Source organism: Phyllobates terribilis, unplaced genomic scaffold (genome assembly GCF_046119375.1).
Source record: "Phyllobates terribilis strain yellow unplaced genomic scaffold, ASM4611937v1 Scaffold_9__5_contigs__length_417890890, whole genome shotgun sequence".
In the NCBI taxonomy this organism is placed as follows: domain Eukaryota; kingdom Metazoa; phylum Chordata; class Amphibia; order Anura; family Dendrobatidae; genus Phyllobates; species Phyllobates terribilis.
This window is the reverse complement of record NW_027362769.1, coordinates 174,264,250-174,282,617: the sequence shown is the minus strand read 5'-3', so window position 1 is coordinate 174,282,617 and position 18,368 is coordinate 174,264,250. Positions and strand designations below refer to the sequence as shown.

At 48.8% G+C, this 18,368-nt stretch overlaps 1 protein-coding gene across 2 annotated transcripts in view; it reads left to right on the top strand.

Annotated features, from left to right (window-relative positions):
• The window catches only part of VIL1 (villin 1), a 54,405-nt gene that overhangs the window by 21,590 nt on the left and 14,447 nt on the right, over nucleotides 1-18,368 (top strand). For both annotated transcript variants that reach the window (XM_073647408.1, XM_073647409.1), the window contains 5 exons: nucleotides 9,592-9,750; nucleotides 13,492-13,671; nucleotides 16,027-16,172; nucleotides 16,858-17,002; nucleotides 17,678-17,866. In XM_073647408.1, coding sequence (XP_073503509.1) covers nucleotides 9,592-9,750; nucleotides 13,492-13,671; nucleotides 16,027-16,172; nucleotides 16,858-17,002; nucleotides 17,678-17,866 — 819 coding nt within the window. The remainder of the gene's footprint in view (nucleotides 1-9,591; nucleotides 9,751-13,491; nucleotides 13,672-16,026; nucleotides 16,173-16,857; nucleotides 17,003-17,677; nucleotides 17,867-18,368) is intronic.

Genomic DNA, 18,368 nt, shown 5'->3' with positions numbered 1-18,368 from the left:
AAGGGCGCCAAAAGCGGGGACCGCCACCACCAGCAGAGACTGCAATGATAGAAATGTCCATCAGCGTGGGGGGGCTGCCCCTGAAACTGACAGTGGCCAAGTTGCCCCGGGGCCACTCCCAATGGGGGCGGATAGAGAACAAAGCTGAGAAGATGGGTGCGGCCTGGAGGAGTCTGGACAGATCGCACCCGGAGATGGAGGGAGAGTCGAGCAGCACCGACCCCGTGGTCCGGAGCCTGTTGCAGGCCGCCACCCCAGAAGGCCTGGTGGAGATCCTGGCACAACTCCCCAGAGATCGGGAGCGTGCACAGACCGCGCTGGAGGCCTTGGCCCGGAAGATGGCCCAAGTACAGCAGGAAGCACTGGCCGAATGGAGGAGGGAGATGGCCCAACAGGCTGGAACCCGCCAGCAGAGGACGCCGCCTGCAACGAGGGGCATGTCTGCCCCTGAGGATGGTGCAGGAGGGACGAAGGCCGGAGACGACGCCGCGGAGGGAGCCGCAGGGATGGGAGCAGGTAATGGGGACGTCATCACCCCGTGCCCAGTAGCCGTAAGCCTGCCCCAGCTCCCCGTCGCAGAGCCCGAAGTCATACTCACCGCGCCCGTTGCCGCACCGCCGCTGCTCCCAACTAGGCCTCAAGCGGCAGGAGCAGCGGTCGCGCCCTCTGTTACGCCACGCCCCTCGTCTCTGAGCGCGGCAAAACAGGAAGTGCCACCGGCCTGGTCGCAAGGCCGAGTACCCCCGGGCGCCGCGGTCTCCACAGCGCCCTCTACCTCCACTGTGCCACCGGCCTGGTCGCAAGGCCTGGTGCATCTGGGCGCCGTTGCACCTCCAGCGCCCTCCTCCCCAAAGGTGCCATACCTGGACCCAAAGAGGATGCCTCCGGCCTGGACGCAAGGCCAAGTACCTCCGGGCGCCGCTGCCCCAGCGCCCTCAACTTCCACAGTGCTGCCCCTGGGCGAAGATCTCTTCGCGCAGCATACTAGCCCGGACGGGCTGCCCTTTGTGTGGCCACCGGAGTACATCAACCCCCGACTCCGGAGGGAACGACCCCTGTGTGAGCCTCTGATCCCGGCACCGGCGCCCGCCAAAATTGTCCCGCTCCCGTTGGAGGACGCCCAATTCGCATGGGACCCGACCGGTGAGGACCTCATGGGGTTCACCAAGGAGACCCGGGCGGCCGCAGCCCGGCGTGAGGAGTGCTGCCGTCAACAGTTAGAGGTCTTTGGGAGAGAACGGCGAGAGAGGCGGATCCGCGAGGAACAGCTGCAGGTCCAAAGCGCGGAGCAGAAACGCCGGGCCCGACGAAACCCCCGTACGGCCCACGGTCCCCGCGCCAACGGGACCGTAATAAAGTTTCAACTGGAACACGGCTGGGGCTTTATCCGAGACCACCGAACCCCCGGCGACGTCTTTGTCACCCGCAGGGATGTCGAGAGCCACCTGCCGGAGGGACACCGTGGACGTGACCTCTACCCGGGTGATGTGGTCACCTTCACCCGGCATCAGTGTGCTAAGGGACCGTACGCCCTCCACGTACACCGGTTGACTGAGGAGGAGTTGCAGGATGAGGAAGACCAAGAGGACCCGGACGGGTCTGAAGACTACCCTCAGGAAGGAGCAGGAGGACATCGTTACTAATGAACGGTAACTGAAACTGTATATAGTTACCCGTAAGGGAACCTGTCATGCTGCTAATTGGAGTGTGGTCCCCGTTGGGACTAGCGTGGAACTGTTTCCTGTGTGCCCCTATCCCTAACCAGGCTGAGGACTGTGAGCAGCCGTTTCCTTATTCCCCACTAGCCGAGGACTGAGAGCGGCCACCCTGTAAATAGTTGCGCTTCCTAAAGCGCCCCCTACTGGTTTTATAAAGAACTGTTTTTCTATCACGAAATTAGTGACTGTTGCACTTTACCTGAGTTGCACGGTGGCCAGAGATCAAGAACGTGTTGGTCAAGAATGTTTTATATGAAAAAGTTTTATATGATGCTAAAAGAGTTAATGGTATTTTATAAGTGTGTGCAGAAAGTCTGATAATGTTTCCGTAATGTTTTATACCTGTAACGTTAAGAAGAACAGAGTACCTCCCATAAAGGGATGAGTTCATAGTTGATATATCTTACATGCAAGTGTACACTTTAAAATTATTGTATGTTTTATATTGTTTTGCTCTTTTCCAGCCCGAGGACGTGCTGTGATTTACCAGGGGGGAATGTAGCACCCCGAGGACTCGGCTGCTACAGGGGTATTGCACCTCGAACCAGAGGTGTGGTATTCCACTCCCGGGTAAGGATGGAGCGTGGAACTGGGCTCAGTTAGCTGCATGCACCACATACACCCCATTTCCGGGGGACAGATCAACGGTACTCCCACCAGATAGATGTGCAGGTACGACAGCTTCTGTCCCTGGCTGGAGTGGGGAGAGGGGAGGAACATCCCAGTGGTGTAGGAGCAGAGAGGGGAGGGACTCTGGGCATAGGTAGGAGCCCATTGGGTGCTGGTCACCTGGGCTCGGGTGTCAGAAGGGAGTATATAAGGTGGGCACCATCTTAGGACAGCAGTCAGTTCAGGCAGGAGGAGAAGAAGAGAGGAGCTCAGCCAGAGAGGGCTGACAGGGAGCTGTGGCTCAGTCCGGGCCCAGCTCCAGAGTCAGGCTTGGAGTGGAGGCCTGAAGCAGAGAGACAGAGGAAGGAGAAAGAACAGAAACACCAGGAGAGGCCCAGAGACGCAAGAGAAGAGGGAACCCTGAGATCCCACGAGCTAACGGGTGAAGGGTTGGCAGAACAGGGTACCGGATCCCAAACTGGTGGAGGCCAAATATCCTCAGCCAGGAACCGGAGGTCGTGGACAAGTTTTGGCGCAACCCCTCGCCACATTCACCAGGAAGGCAAACCACGTATAGGGTCAGGGAAGCCGGGAAAGGTTTCACCACCAGAAGGCCCGAGGGAGCCGGACAAAGGTGGATCCCCGGTGGGGACGGCCAGTAGGAAGGAGGAGAGGGGAGCTCAGGACCACGCTCTGGAACTGCCTGGGAGTTGGCCGAGTCCCGCACCTGGTGGACGCAGCACGGCTCGGGTCGTCATCACCTGCAGGACTGACGTTAATAACAACTGTGAGTAAAGCATTGAAAACTGCAATCAGTCTCTGTGTTCCATCGTACCACCAGCACCATAGGTACTGGGACGCTCTCACTATCACTCCCTTCTCCCGCACCAGCTGCCCTGAGGCTATACCTCTCCCGTTGGGGGTTATACCACCATAGCTGCACATATATACCACCGGCCTCAGCGGACTGTTTTGCAGCGGCGGCCTTGTGACCGCAAATCAACGGGTGGCGTAGTCGAACTCTAATACCATCATACCAATAACTGCCACTTGGTTTGACCACCCTGGGCACGGACCGGGTCCCCGCCACTCGGAGACTACAACCCCCGTCGGATCCGGCTCCGGGTATCCCCCGCATGCGCAACGCAGCACAACATGGCCCAGGGGGCGAGTCAACTTTGGCGTAGTCGGCAGGATCTCGTGCCCGCAACTGCCGGGTACTGCGTGCCTGAAGAAAAGTTCACATGTACCGTAAGAAGAAGTCTCCCGCCAATTCCAGAGGGTCCCCGCCATCGGACGCCATCTCGGGTCGTTTCCCGCCGTTTGCCCGCCATCTGCAGCCTTTGCCCGCCATCTGCAGAGTTTCCCGCCATTAGGAGATTCCCACCATCTGAGACGATTTCCCGCCCTGGCAGAGCGGACGCCATTGTGGGCGTGCCAGAGGGTAGCAAGAGACCACCTCCCATCGTGGGCATGGTCCAAGAAGGGCGCCAAAAGCGGGGACCGCCACCACCAGCAGAGACTGCAATGATAGAAATGTCCATCAGCGTGGGGGGGCTGCCCCTGAAACTGACAGTGGCCAAGTTGCCCCGGGGCCACTCCCAATGGGGGCGGATAGAGAACAAAGCTGAGAAGATGGGTGCGGCCTGGAGGAGTCTGGACAGATCGCACCCGGAGATGGAGGGAGAGTCGAGCAGCACCGACCCCGTGGTCCGGAGCCTGTTGCAGGCCGCCACCCCAGAAGGCCTGGTGGAGATCCTGGCACAACTCCCCAGAGATCGGGAGCGTGCACAGACCGCGCTGGAGGCCTTGGCCCGGAAGATGGCCCAAGTACAGCAGGAAGCACTGGCCGAATGGAGGAGGGAGATGGCCCAACAGGCTGGAACCCGCCAGCAGAGGACGCCGCCTGCAACGAGGGGCATGTCTGCCCCTGAGGATGGTGCAGGAGGGACGAAGGCCGGAGACGACGCCGCGGAGGGAGCCGCAGGGATGGGAGCAGGTAATGGGGACGTCATCACCCCGTGCCCAGTAGCCGTAAGCCTGCCCCAGCTCCCCGTCGCAGAGCCCGAAGTCATACTCACCGCGCCCGTTGCCGCACCGCCGCTGCTCCCAACTAGGCCTCAAGCGGCAGGAGCAGCGGTCGCGCCCTCTGTTACGCCACGCCCCTCGTCTCTGAGCGCGGCAAAACAGGAAGTGCCACCGGCCTGGTCGCAAGGCCGAGTACCCCCGGGCGCCGCGGTCTCCACAGCGCCCTCTACCTCCACTGTGCCACCGGCCTGGTCGCAAGGCCTGGTGCATCTGGGCGCCGTTGCACCTCCAGCGCCCTCCTCCCCAAAGGTGCCATACCTGGACCCAAAGAGGATGCCTCCGGCCTGGACGCAAGGCCAAGTACCTCCGGGCGCCGCTGCCCCAGCGCCCTCAACTTCCACAGTGCTGCCCCTGGGCGAAGATCTCTTCGCGCAGCATACTAGCCCGGACGGGCTGCCCTTTGTGTGGCCACCGGAGTACATCAACCCCCGACTCCGGAGGGAACGACCCCTGTGTGAGCCTCTGATCCCGGCACCGGCGCCCGCCAAAATTGTCCCGCTCCCGTTGGAGGACGCCCAATTCGCATGGGACCCGACCGGTGAGGACCTCATGGGGTTCACCAAGGAGACCCGGGCGGCCGCAGCCCGGCGTGAGGAGTGCTGCCGTCAACAGTTAGAGGTCTTTGGGAGAGAACGGCGAGAGAGGCGGATCCGCGAGGAACAGCTGCAGGTCCAAAGCGCGGAGCAGAAACGCCGGGCCCGACGAAACCCCCGTACGGCCCACGGTCCCCGCGCCAACGGGACCGTAATAAAGTTTCAACTGGAACACGGCTGGGGCTTTATCCGAGACCACCGAACCCCCGGCGACGTCTTTGTCACCCGCAGGGATGTCGAGAGCCACCTGCCGGAGGGACACCGTGGACGTGACCTCTACCCGGGTGATGTGGTCACCTTCACCCGGCATCAGTGTGCTAAGGGACCGTACGCCCTCCACGTACACCGGTTGACTGAGGAGGAGTTGCAGGATGAGGAAGACCAAGAGGACCCGGACGGGTCTGAAGACTACCCTCAGGAAGGAGCAGGAGGACATCGTTACTAATGAACGGTAACTGAAACTGTATATAGTTACCCGTAAGGGAACCTGTCATGCTGCTAATTGGAGTGTGGTCCCCGTTGGGACTAGCGTGAAACTGTTTCCTGTGTGCCCCTATCCCTAACCAGGCTGAGGACTGTGAGCAGCCGTTTCCTTATTCCCCACTAGCCGAGGACTGAGAGCGGCCACCCTGTAAATAGTTGCGCTTCCTAAAGCGCCCCCTACTGGTTTTATAAAGAACTGTTTTTCTATCACGAAATTAGTGACTGTTGCACTTTACCTGAGTTGCACGGTGGCCAGAGATCAAGAACGTGTTGGTCAAGAATGTTTTATATGAAAAAGTTTTATATGATGCTAAAAGAGTTAATGGTATTTTATAAGTGTGTGCAGAAAGTCTGATAATGTTTCCGTAATGTTTTATACCTGTAACGTTAAGAAGAACAGAGTACCTCCCATAAAGGGATGAGTTCATAGTTGATATATCTTACATGCAAGTGTACACTTTAAAATTATTGTATGTTTTATATTGTTTTGCTCTTTTCCAGCCCGAGGACGTGCTGTGATTTACCAGGGGGGAATGTAGCACCCCGAGGACTCGGCTGCTACAGGGGTATTGCACCTCGAACCAGAGGTGTGGTATTCCACTCCCGGGTAAGGATGGAGCGTGGAACTGGGCTCAGTTAGCTGCATGCACCACATACACCCCATTTCCGGGGGACAGATCAACGGTACTCCCACCAGATAGATGTGCAGGTACGACAGCTTCTGTCCCTGGCTGGAGTGGGGAGAGGGGAGGAACATCCCAGTGGTGTAGGAGCAGAGAGGGGAGGGACTCTGGGCATAGGTAGGAGCCCATTGGGTGCTGGTCACCTGGGCTCGGGTGTCAGAAGGGAGTATATAAGGTGGGCACCATCTTAGGACAGCAGTCAGTTCAGGCAGGAGGAGAAGAAGAGAGGAGCTCAGCCAGAGAGGGCTGACAGGGAGCTGTGGCTCAGTCCGGGCCCAGCTCCAGAGTCAGGCTTGGAGTGGAGGCCTGAAGCAGAGAGACAGAGGAAGGAGAAAGAACAGAAACACCAGGAGAGGCCCAGAGACGCAAGAGAAGAGGGAACCCTGAGATCCCACGAGCTAACGGGTGAAGGGTTGGCAGAACAGGGTACCGGATCCCAAACTGGTGGAGGCCAAATATCCTCAGCCAGGAACCGGAGGTCGTGGACAAGTTTTGGCGCAACCCCTCGCCACATTCACCAGGAAGGCAAACCACGTATAGGGTCAGGGAAGCCGGGAAAGGTTTCACCACCAGAAGGCCCGAGGGAGCCGGACAAAGGTGGATCCCCGGTGGGGACGGCCAGTAGGAAGGAGGAGAGGGGAGCTCAGGACCACGCTCTGGAACTGCCTGGGAGTTGGCCGAGTCCCGCACCTGGTGGACGCAGCACGGCTCGGGTCGTCATCACCTGCAGGACTGACGTTAATAACAACTGTGAGTAAAGCATTGAAAACTGCAATCAGTCTCTGTGTTCCATCGTACCACCAGCACCATAGGTACTGGGACGCTCTCACTATCACTCCCTTCTCCCGCACCAGCTGCCCTGAGGCTATACCTCTCCCGTTGGGGGTTATACCACCATAGCTGCACATATATACCACCGGCCTCAGCGGACTGTTTTGCAGCGGCGGCCTTGTGACCGCAAATCAACGGGTGGCGTAGTCGAACTCTAATACCATCATACCAATAACTGCCACTTGGTTTGACCACCCTGGGCACGGACCGGGTCCCCGCCACTCGGACACTACAACCCCCGTCGGATCCGGCTCCGGGTATCCCCCGCATGCGCAACGCAGCACAACATGGCCCAGGGGGCGAGTCAACATCACGATCTTGTGACCGGTCATGTGACTGTGATGTCACTTCAGGTCTTGTACTCTACTGGAGTCAACAGAACAGAGGTGGAGACGGACTGGTGGTAAGTCCTCTGTTGTCTGTGTGTGTCTCTGTGCGTGTCAGTGTCTGTGTGTGATATTGATGACATCAGAATGTATGGGTACCTCGTAGGTATATATGTGTTTGTATGTTTGAAGACACGGGCTGTACCATGGGTGTAATACTACTCAGACAACACAGGGTGAAGGTAAAACAGCGTGGCAATACTTTATTGAACGACAAGAAGGGCAATAAACAGATAGAGCAGTCCCAGCAAATACCCAAGATGGTACAACAATACAAAGTCTCACCCTTCCGCTGGTCTGTCTGTGATGGAACAGCTGCGACTTTGGGACTTCCAGGGCCAACTACTTCAACCAGTGGCCCCCCGCCTTTGGAGGGCCCCCACAGAGAGAAGGTAGCGGCAAGCTTAGGAAACTGACAATCCATCGAGGTACAAGGCCAGGAGACCCGACGGTCCCACCCTGGCCTCTCCGAGAGTTTCCATGGGGCCAGATGCCCGGCTGGTTCCAATCTGTCTTCTCCAAATGTCTCCATGGGTTCCAGGTGACCGGAGGGTCCCAACTGGCAACCCCAAACAACATATCCATGGGACCAGGTGACTTCATTGTCCCAACCTGGTCTCCCCAAATGTATCCATGGGCTCTCTGATGGTCCATGGAGCAGATCCGTATCTTTCCAGTCAGGGCCATATACCCTTAGGCTGTAATCACGTAGAATCCAAATCTGTGTCTCTTTGGGTAAAGCCAAGCTGATGGTCTGACGAGTCTGATCTTTTATTCTCCTTGCAAAGTCTCTTTCAATTCTCTGTTTCAAAAATCTCTTTGCAGCAGTATAGAAAAACCCTTTTTTTATATTTACATATGTGGCTAAGGTCATCAGTCACAGGTCAGAGGTAAAGGTGCAGGGCTCACTCGGGTCTCATTGTTTGAGCTAATCAATTTACATAGTTGGTATAGCAGGGGGGACTCTTCAAATAAACATCTAGCTTAGCTGGCTTTAGTATATTATGCAATTAGCATAGTAACAATCATCATTATTTCAGGACCAAGAGAAGACAACAATCAGAGTTATACAAATAGTATGACCTTCTTGACCAGCCACAGAAAAAGACATACATCTACAATTCAACATAAACAAAATAGTGTCTTTCTCTTGGCTTAACAAATCTAATTGTCTGGTTGATTAAGATTATAAACTGTATCGTCAGAGTATGTATGTGCTCTGTGTATACACATGTCTGTATGTATGTGCTCTGTGTATACATATATGTCTATGTGTGTGCTTTTCATACATGTATATGTATGTTCTCTATGTGCTTTGTCTATACATAAAGGTGTGTACGTGCTCGGTGTATACATATGTGTGTATAACATAAAGTATTTGTGTCACCTACTGTGTGTGTGGCATCCATTTATAAATTCCCGTCTGCACAGACAAGAGTTCATAGTAACCTGCAGATGTGCTGATGATAACATGATGTGTATGGGGACAGATTATTCTGCTAGTGATCATCCTGTGTAAGGAGGCCGGGAAACAAGCGCTGAACTTATATTGTCAATATTGTCAATCACGCTCATTTAACGGTCTGAACTCAGCGCATGTAAATGCAACATAAATGTTTGAGTGTGATTGTGCAATATGTCAGCATTTAGGACCCCACTTTGCCTAAAACCAACCCTGAATATATGAAATGTAAACTGCATTACCACCATATAGACTACACGAGTAATTTATTAAAATTAAGTTTCTTAGTGCAAAAATTGGCCAATGTGTGGGGAACCACCAGCCACCGTAAGGCGAACCTTCTCTGATAGGACCCTGACCATTTCCATCAGACATGTTTCTTTCTGGGGAAAATCCTACAAATTTGGTTTGTATTTATCTATCTATATGTAATTTTTATCAATTTATCTATCTAGCTAGTGAATAAATTAAAAAAAAAAGTGAAAAACACTCGTAATAAGTTATCGCGTGCACGTCTTCAGAAGGTTGCAAAAAAAACTATAAATAACTAGTGAAAAAAGAGGAATGCAGCACCGCTATAGTTAATGTGCAAAAAAAAAGTCTGACTCTGTATCACCCCAAGATCTGCAATACATTTTATCTAAAATCTGTTTATCTAATGTCTAATATCTTTATATCGATCTAATTACTAGTTATGGATATTCGGAATTTCTATCTATTATCTGTCTGTGAACGCAGGGTCGCAACGCCAGCCAGGACGAGATCACTGCATCTGCATATCAGGCCGTAATCCTGGATCAGCAATATGATGGACAACCTGTTCAAGTGCGAGTGACGATGGGGAAGGAGCCCTCACACCTCATGGCCATATTTAAAGGAAAGATGGTGGTGTACGAGGTAAGAGATCACATACACACTGCATATGTATATGTATATGTATATATATATATATATATATATATATATATATTTATATATATATACAGTACAGACCAAAAGTTTGGACACACCTTCTCATTTAAAGATTTTTCTGTATTTTCTTGACTATGAAAATTGTACATTCACACTGAAGGCATCAAAACTATGAATTACCACATGTGTTATTATATACTTAACAAAAAAGTGTGAAACAACTGAAAATATGTCTTATATTGTAGGTTCTTCAAAGTAGCCACCTTTTGCTTTGATGACTGCTTTGCACTCTCTTGGCATTCTCTTGATGAGCTTCAAGAGGTAGTCACCGGAAATGGTCTTCCAACAATCTTGAAGGAGTTCCCAGAGATGCTTAGCACTTGTTGGCCCTTTTGCCTTCACTCTGCGGTCCAGCTCACCCCAAACCATCTCGATTGGGTTCAGGTCTGGTGACTGTGGAGGCCAGGTCATCTGGCGTAGCCCCCCCATCACTCTCCTTCTTGGTTAAATAGCCCTTACACAGCCTGGAGGTGTGTTTGGGGTCATTGTCCTGTTGAAAAATAAATGATGGTCCAAATAAACGCAAACCGGATGGAATAGCATGCTGCTGCAAGATGCTGTGGTAGCCATGCTGGTTCAGTATGCCTTCAATTTTGAATAAATCCCCAACAGTGTCACCAGCAAAGCACCCCCACACCATCACACCTCCTCCTCCATGCTTCACGGTGGGAACCAGGCATGTAGAGTCCATCCGTTCACCTTTTCTGCGTCGCACAAGGACACGGTGGTTGGAACCAAAGATCTCAAATTTGGACTCATCAGACCAAAGCACAGATTTCCACTGGTCTAATGCCAATTCCTTGTGTTCTTTAGCCCAAACAAGTCTCTTCTGCATGTTGCCTGTCCTTAGCAGTGGTTTCCTAGCAGCTATTTTACCATGAAGGCCTGCTGCACAAAGTCTCCTCTTAACAGTTGTTGAAGAGATGTGTCTGCTGCTAGAACTCTGTGTGGCATTGACCTGGTCTCTAATCTGAGCTGCTGTTAACATGGGATTTCTGAGGCTGGTGACTCGGATAAACTTATCCTCAGAAGCAGAGGTGACTCTTGGTCTTCCTTTCCTGGGGCGGTCCTCATGTGAGCCAGTTTCTTTGTAGCGCCTGATGGTTTTTGCAACTGCACTTGGGGACAGTTTCAAAGATTGCCCAATTTTTCGCACTGACTGACCTTCATTTCTTAAAGTAATGATGGCCACTCGTTTTTCTTTACTTAGAATTTGTATTATGGCAAGAAAAAAGCAGCTAACAGTCTATTCAGTAGGACTATCAGCTGTGTATCCACCTGACTTCTGCACAACACAACTGACGGTCCCAACCCCATTTATAAGGCAAGAAATCCCACTTATTAAACCTGAAAGGGCACACCTGTGAAGTGAAAACCATTTCCGGTGACTACCTCTTGAAGCTCATCAAGAGAATGCCAAGAGTGTGCAAAGCAGTCATCAAAGCAAAAGGTGGCTACTTTGAAGAACCTAGAATATAAGACATATTTTCAGTAGTTTCACACTTTTTTGTTAAGTATATAATTCCACATGTGTTAATTCATAGTTTTGATGCCTTCAGTGTGAATGTACAATTTTCATAGTCATGAAAATACAGAAAAATCTTTAAATGAGAAGGTGTGTCCAAACTTTTGGTCTGTACTGTATATATATATAGATATAATATATATATTACAGTCACGGCCGGAAGTGTTGGCACCCCTGAAATTGTTTCAGAAAATAAAATATTTTTCCCAGAAAATTATTACAATTACCCGTTTTGTTATACACGTGTTTATTTCCTTTGTGTGTATTGTAACCAAAAACACAGAGGAAAAAATGGCAAATTGGACATAATTTCGCACAAAACCCTAAAAATGGGCCAGACAAAATTGTTTGCACCTTTCCAAAATTGTGGGTAAACAACTTTGTTTCAAGCTTGTGATGCTCATTCAAACTCACCTGTGACAAGTAACAGGTGTGGGCAATATGAAAATCACACCTGAAACCAGATAAAAAGGGGAGAAGTTGACTCAATCTTTGCATTGTATCTCTGTGTGTGTCACACTAAGCATGGAGAACAGAAAGAGGAGAAGAGAATTGTCTGAGGACTTGAGATCCAAAGTTGATGGGAAAATATCAGCAATCTCAAGGTTACAAGTCCATCTCCAGAGATCTTGATGTTCCTTTGTCCACGGTGCACAAAATAATCAAGAAGTTTACAACTCATGGCACTGCAGCTAATCTCCCTGGACGTGGACGGCAGAGAAAAATTGATGAAAGGTTGAATGCAGGATAGTCCGGATGGTGGATAAACAGCCCCAATCAAGCTCCAAAGAAATCCAAGCTGTCCTGCAGGCTCCGGGGGCATCAGTGTCAGCGCAAACTATCTGTCCACATGTGAATGAAATAAAACGCTATGGCAGGAGACCCAAGAGGACCCTACTGCTGAGACAGAGACATAAAAAAGCTAGATTGCATTTTGCCAAAATGTACATTGAGTAAGCCAAAATCCTTCTGGGAAAGCGACTTGTGGACAGATGAGACCACGATAGAGCTGTTTGGTAAAGCACATCATTCTACTGTTTACTGGAAACAGAATGAGCCTACAAGAAAAGTACACAGTACCTACAGTCAGACATGGTGGAGGGTCACAGATATTTTTGGGTTGTTTTGTTGCCTCTGGCACTGGGTGCCTTGACTGTGTACAAGGCATCATGAAATCTGAAGATTACCAAAGGATTTTGGGTCGCAATCTAGTACCCAGTGTCAGAAAGCTGGGTTTGTGTCCTACATCATGGGTCTTGTAGCAGGACAATGACCCCAGAAATGGATGGAAACAGAGCGCTGGAGAGTTCTGAAGTATCACCAATGAGTCTAAATCCCATTGATCACCTGTGGAGAGATCTTAAAGGGGTTGTGTGGTCCAAATCGAAAAGTCTGCAGTCAAATCGGCACAGTGCATGCGCTGGGGGGATTCATAAGGCTGCAGTCGATTTGGACCTGACAACCCCTTTAAAATTGCTGTTGGGAGAAGACGTCTTCACATATGAAAGACCTGGAGCAGATTGTAAGAAGAGTCCAAGATTCCAGCTGAGAGGGGGAAGAAGCTGATGGTTATAGGAAGCGATTGATTGCAGTTATTTATTCCAAAGGGCGCAACCAAATATTAAGCTGAGAGGGGGGCAACAATTTTGTCCGGCACATTTTTGAGTGCAATTAGGTCCAATTTTTTTTTTCTCTCTTTTTTTGTGTTGTTCCAATACACACAAAGGAAATAAACGTGTGCATAACAAAATGTGTGTCATTGCAATAAGGGTCTGGGAGAAATACTTCATTTTCTGGAACAATTTTAAGGGTGCCAACACTTCTGGCCACGACTGTGTATGTATATCTATATATACATACACACACACATATATATTGTTACTGTATGTGCATCTAAACAAACCCATTATATATATATATATATATATATATATATATATATATATGTGTAATGTGTTTGTTTATCTGCACATACAGTAATCATATACACACACCCCCTAACACTGGCATCAGCTTTGATCCTTGCATTACCTTGATGATCGCAGATCAGTGATACACGGTAATGACAGAGCTTTTGTATTGTTGCCTTGTGCAGCGCTCACCATAGATATACACTAACACGCAGCGTGTCTCTTTTACAGGGTGGTACTTCTCGCACTGACAGCGACTATATTGCCCCCGAGGTCAGACTGTTCCACGTACACGGCACCAATGAATACAACACCAAGGCCTTCGAGGTCCCCGTCCGGGCATCATCTCTTAATTCTAACGATGTGTTCGTCTTGAAAACCAAGGGGACCTGCTACGTGTGGTGCGGCAAGGTAATGTCAGCAGTCATGTGGCCTCCTAAACTGGAGTAATCACTTGTGCGGAGGATATATTGGAAGAAATAAGTTCTTCCTTAAAGGGGATTTTTTTGAAACTTGCATTGATGGTCTAGGCTGAAGGTCATCAGTGGGTGATCGATGGGGGTGTATTCCTATGTTCTCTGCTGGTCAGCAGAAGAGAGGGGCAACAGTACTCCCTTTACCTCTTTACTGCAGTACCGGGCACAGCCACAGTCGTATGGGTGTCGCTGGAGTACCGGGCACAGCCACACTGGAATGATGGTGCCCGTCCAAGTTTCACCATCCCAAGATTCTGCTGATCAGTGGGGACTCTGGAAAACAACCCCAGACCAATTCATTCATATATGGCCTATGCTAAGAATAAGCCTTCAAGGTAAAATCCTGTAAGACTCGATAAGCCCTTACTGCAGTAGGACATAATGGTCTAATGGATGGCACAGACAAAGGAGCGATGCCCATGTCCTTCACTGCTGGTGTCAACTGAAATAAGCTGAGATTAAAATAGTTATTTCCAGTTATCCCTCCCGCCCTTTAAAAATAAAATAAAATTAATTTGAAAACTTTTTAAAGAAAGTTAAAAAAAAAAAAATAATAATTATATATATATATATATATATATATATATATATATATATATATATATATATATATATATATATATATATATATATATATATATATATATAGAGTGAACCACAATTATAATAACCCAAAATTACGAAAATACTTATTTTATTTTTATAGTGTCAACATACTTCGCAGCATTGTGCAATTTTTTTTGAGGGTACATGCACAATCAATATAATTTTTTTTTTTTTACAATTTACTTCTTAAAAAAGTAATAAAGGTGAAACGATTAAATACACAATGCAAAAAAAAACAAACTGCATCCTGTTATGCAAAATAAAAGCTCCAGTACGTATAGGTCTATTGGAAAGGAAAAAATAAATTATGCAGCAATGCACATTTTTTGTTCTTATGAAAACGAATAAAGGTCAGTTAGAGCTTTCAAGATACAGTGGCATGTAAAAGTTTGGGCACCTCTAGTCAAAATTCCTGTTATTGTGAACAGCAGAAAGTTGAAGATGAAATGATCTAGAAGGCCTAAAGTTACAGATGACACACTTCCTTCGTAAAGGAAAATGGTCCAATGCAAAAGTTTGGGCACCCTTGGAGATCAGTGTGCTCAGATAAGGTCTGAAATCTTGGTCAAAGTTAATTGGCCTGTTAGGGTTATGTCTTGTTCACTATCATCGTTAGGAAAGGTCGGTGATGCAAATGTCTCAGCTTTATAAAACCCAGCCTCCTCTAACTTGTGCCAAAAACAGCAGCCATGGGTTCTTCTAAGCAGCTGCCGAGAACTCTGAAAATGGTCGAGGCCACAAAGCAGAAGGATATAAGAAGATGGCAAAGCGTTTTCACGTAGCTCTTTCGTCAGTTCGAAATGTAATTCAGAAATGGCAGTTACCAGGAACAGTGGAGGTCAAGGTAAGGTCTGGAAGACCAAGCAAAATTTCAGTGAGAGCTGCTCGTATGATTGCTAGAGAGGAAAATCAGGACCCCCGCTTGACTGCAAAAGACCTTCAGAAAGATTTAGCAGACTCTGGAGTTGTGGTACATTGTTCTACTGTTCAGAGACACCTGCACAAATATGGCCTTCATGGAAGAGTCATCGGAAGAAAACCTCTCCTGCGTCCTCATCATAAAATTCAGCTTCAGAAGTGCAAAAGAACGTCTAAACAAGCCTGATGCATTTTGGAAACAAGTCCTGTGGAACGATGAGGTAAAATAGAAGTCTTTGGTCACAATGATCAAAGGTATGTGTGGAGAAAAAGGGCACAGAATTTCAGGAAAAGAACATCCCGCCAACCATTAAGCATGGCGGTGGATAAATCTTGCTTTGAGGTTGTGTTGCAACCAATGGCATGAGGAACATTTCACAGGTAGAGGGAAGAATGGATTCAATGAGATTTCAATAAATTCTTCATGCAAACATAACACCATCTGTAAAAAAGCTGAAGCTGAAAAGAGGATGATTCTACAAATGGATAATGATCTTAAACACACGTCAAAATCTACAATAGACGACCTCAAAAGCTGAAGATTTTACAATGACCGGGGAGGGAACTGACAACAGCTCTGAGCACATTTTTGACTCACAAAACTGGTTGTCACCATTGAACCTGTGAGCCGGGAAAATCTCTGTAATTAATAGTTAAATACCAATAAAAAGAATTTGACAAAACTTGTGATTGTCGTCTCCTTCCATGTAAGTAATGAGATGCAGGAGAAGAAAGTTAATGTTGGTTCTTTTATCTGTTTCCACAGGGCTGCAGCGGTGACGAGAGAGTGATGGCCAAGAATGTGGCCGACATCATTTCCAGAGGGGAGAAGGTGGTGGTGGCCGAGGGGCAGGAGCCATCGGAGTTCTGGTTGGCTCTGGGCGGCAAGAGCCAGTATGCCAGCAGTAAGAGGTAAAGCAGAGAGTATCCTGCTGTGGATATGAGCACCAAGTCCATGTATAATACAGCGATACTGATGTAGCAGAGCTGATGTGCCATCATTAGTTTTCCTTAGAGTTAAAGGGGTATTCCTACATTCTTACTATTGGGACCCCCCAGCGATCCAGACAACCGTGCCCTGCAGAGAGTCTCGTGTTTAACCTCCGCTCCATTCATTAGAGGGCTGCTGGAGGAGCACCAGCGCAGCACTCAACTATTTCCATCAGTCCCATAGGTAGTGATGGAGCAGAGGTCGAGCATACGCACCTCCACTCCAATGTCAGGATTGCTGGGGATCTTGTTGTCGGGCGCCCCGGTGATCAGTAAGTTCTTGCCCATCCTACATACGGACCAGTGAAAACAAGTGATCACCTAGGTACAGGATCTTATGGATCTGCAGGGAACGCAGAATGGAGCACGGTTACCCCTTTTATAAACGAGGTGGCAGTGCAAATCCCTGACAGAATTTTACTGTGTAATTCAGCGGCCATGCAGAGGATTTATCAGAGCTCCAAATCCTACAACAATATTATATTAAGAAGTGTCCAGAAATTATTCCGCAGAGAATTTTGGGTGTGTTTTGAATTTTACTTGTGGACGCGCTGGAAGGTGTTTATTTTAACAAGATGATGAACATGATACGTTCTTAATGTTCTAGGCTGCAAGAAGAAGTTCCGGATATCACCCCGCGCCTGTACGAGTGCTCCAACAAGACAGGAACGTTCCGTGCAACAGAAATTTCAGATTTCCACCAGGATGATCTGGACGAAGATGACGTCTTCTTGTTGGACGCTTGGGATCAGGTACGGGGGAAACGTTCCTGATGTCCACACTCCGTTTAGCTCATCTATTTGACAAAGAATCTCTCGTGAAGTCCCGTAAAAACCTATTTGTAAGATCTCTTGCTGACAGACCGTGCACTTCTCACTGCTGAAGGTTTTTGCTACAATTTACTTCATTGAGATAATCTGGTGGAAACCAGAACCAGATTTCCAGGTGTAGCACTTTTTTTTTTTTTTTTTTTTTTTTTTTTTTACCAGGACAGATACAATGTAACAAACTAAATAGGAGAGCTTAGCTCACAGATGATTTTCTAGACTAGATACAATTGTAACAAACTCTCAGCATCAGAGAAGTATTTGGTCTATACGAGTTATCTCTGGATAAAAAAGAAACAACAAAAAAAAAAGAATATTCTGAAAGCACAATCCTAGGAAACAGCAAGGAGTTGAAACAAAAAAACTTTTGGTGAAGCGGGTCGTTCATGGTGACGTCAGCAGCGGGATACCTGATTCCGGCTGTTTCATTACCTTAGATGAGTTAGACTAATGGCGGGGGGATCCCACCACCAAACCTTTGGCACTCAGCAATGACTTATGGCACGATAATAACGAATCAAAAAAAAAATTGGCACATACTTATATGGGTTTTCCATTTTCGGAGAAATCTTCATTGTACCGAATCCCCCCCCCCCGCAGGTCTTCCTATGGATCGGCAAAAGTGCAAACGATTCAGAAAAGAGAGACGCAGCCATCACAGCTCAGGAGTATCTGAGGAGTCACCCTGGAAGTCGTGATGTCAACACCCCCATCATTGTGGTGAAGCAAGGATTCGAACCCCCAACATTCACAGGCTGGTTCCATGCATGGGATCCCTTTAAATGGGAGGTATGTGATTTGTCTATAGATAAAGTCAAGAATAAGAGGATCTGGGGGGGGGGGTCTCTGTGTGCTGGAACCTGCAGTGATCGACTCAAAGACTTAGCAGCAAGTGTTCACTTCCCTGCAGCGCCACCACAGGGGAAATGGAGCACTGCAACGTCGTCAATAGACTTTTTGGGTAATGTATGGACAGGCCGGGTCCTCCTGAGAGAGACGCTCTTTGTAGAAAGTTTCCACTCTGCATAATGGAAACATAACTTTAGGGGGATTTTCCAAGCCACAGCACCTGACATAATTGAGTTTACAGCTCTAATGCTTGCAGGTTCTGTGTCCCCATGACAGCTCTTCCAGCTCCACACCCTTATGGCTCAAGTTTATTAGAGAAACATACTAGATCCACATCCTAACTGACTTGTATAATGCAGAATGTATTGGCTCCAGCAACTGATTTTCCTGCAATTACTTCAGAGGTCCCCAAATCACAGTGTGATAAAGACCAGAATTAAAC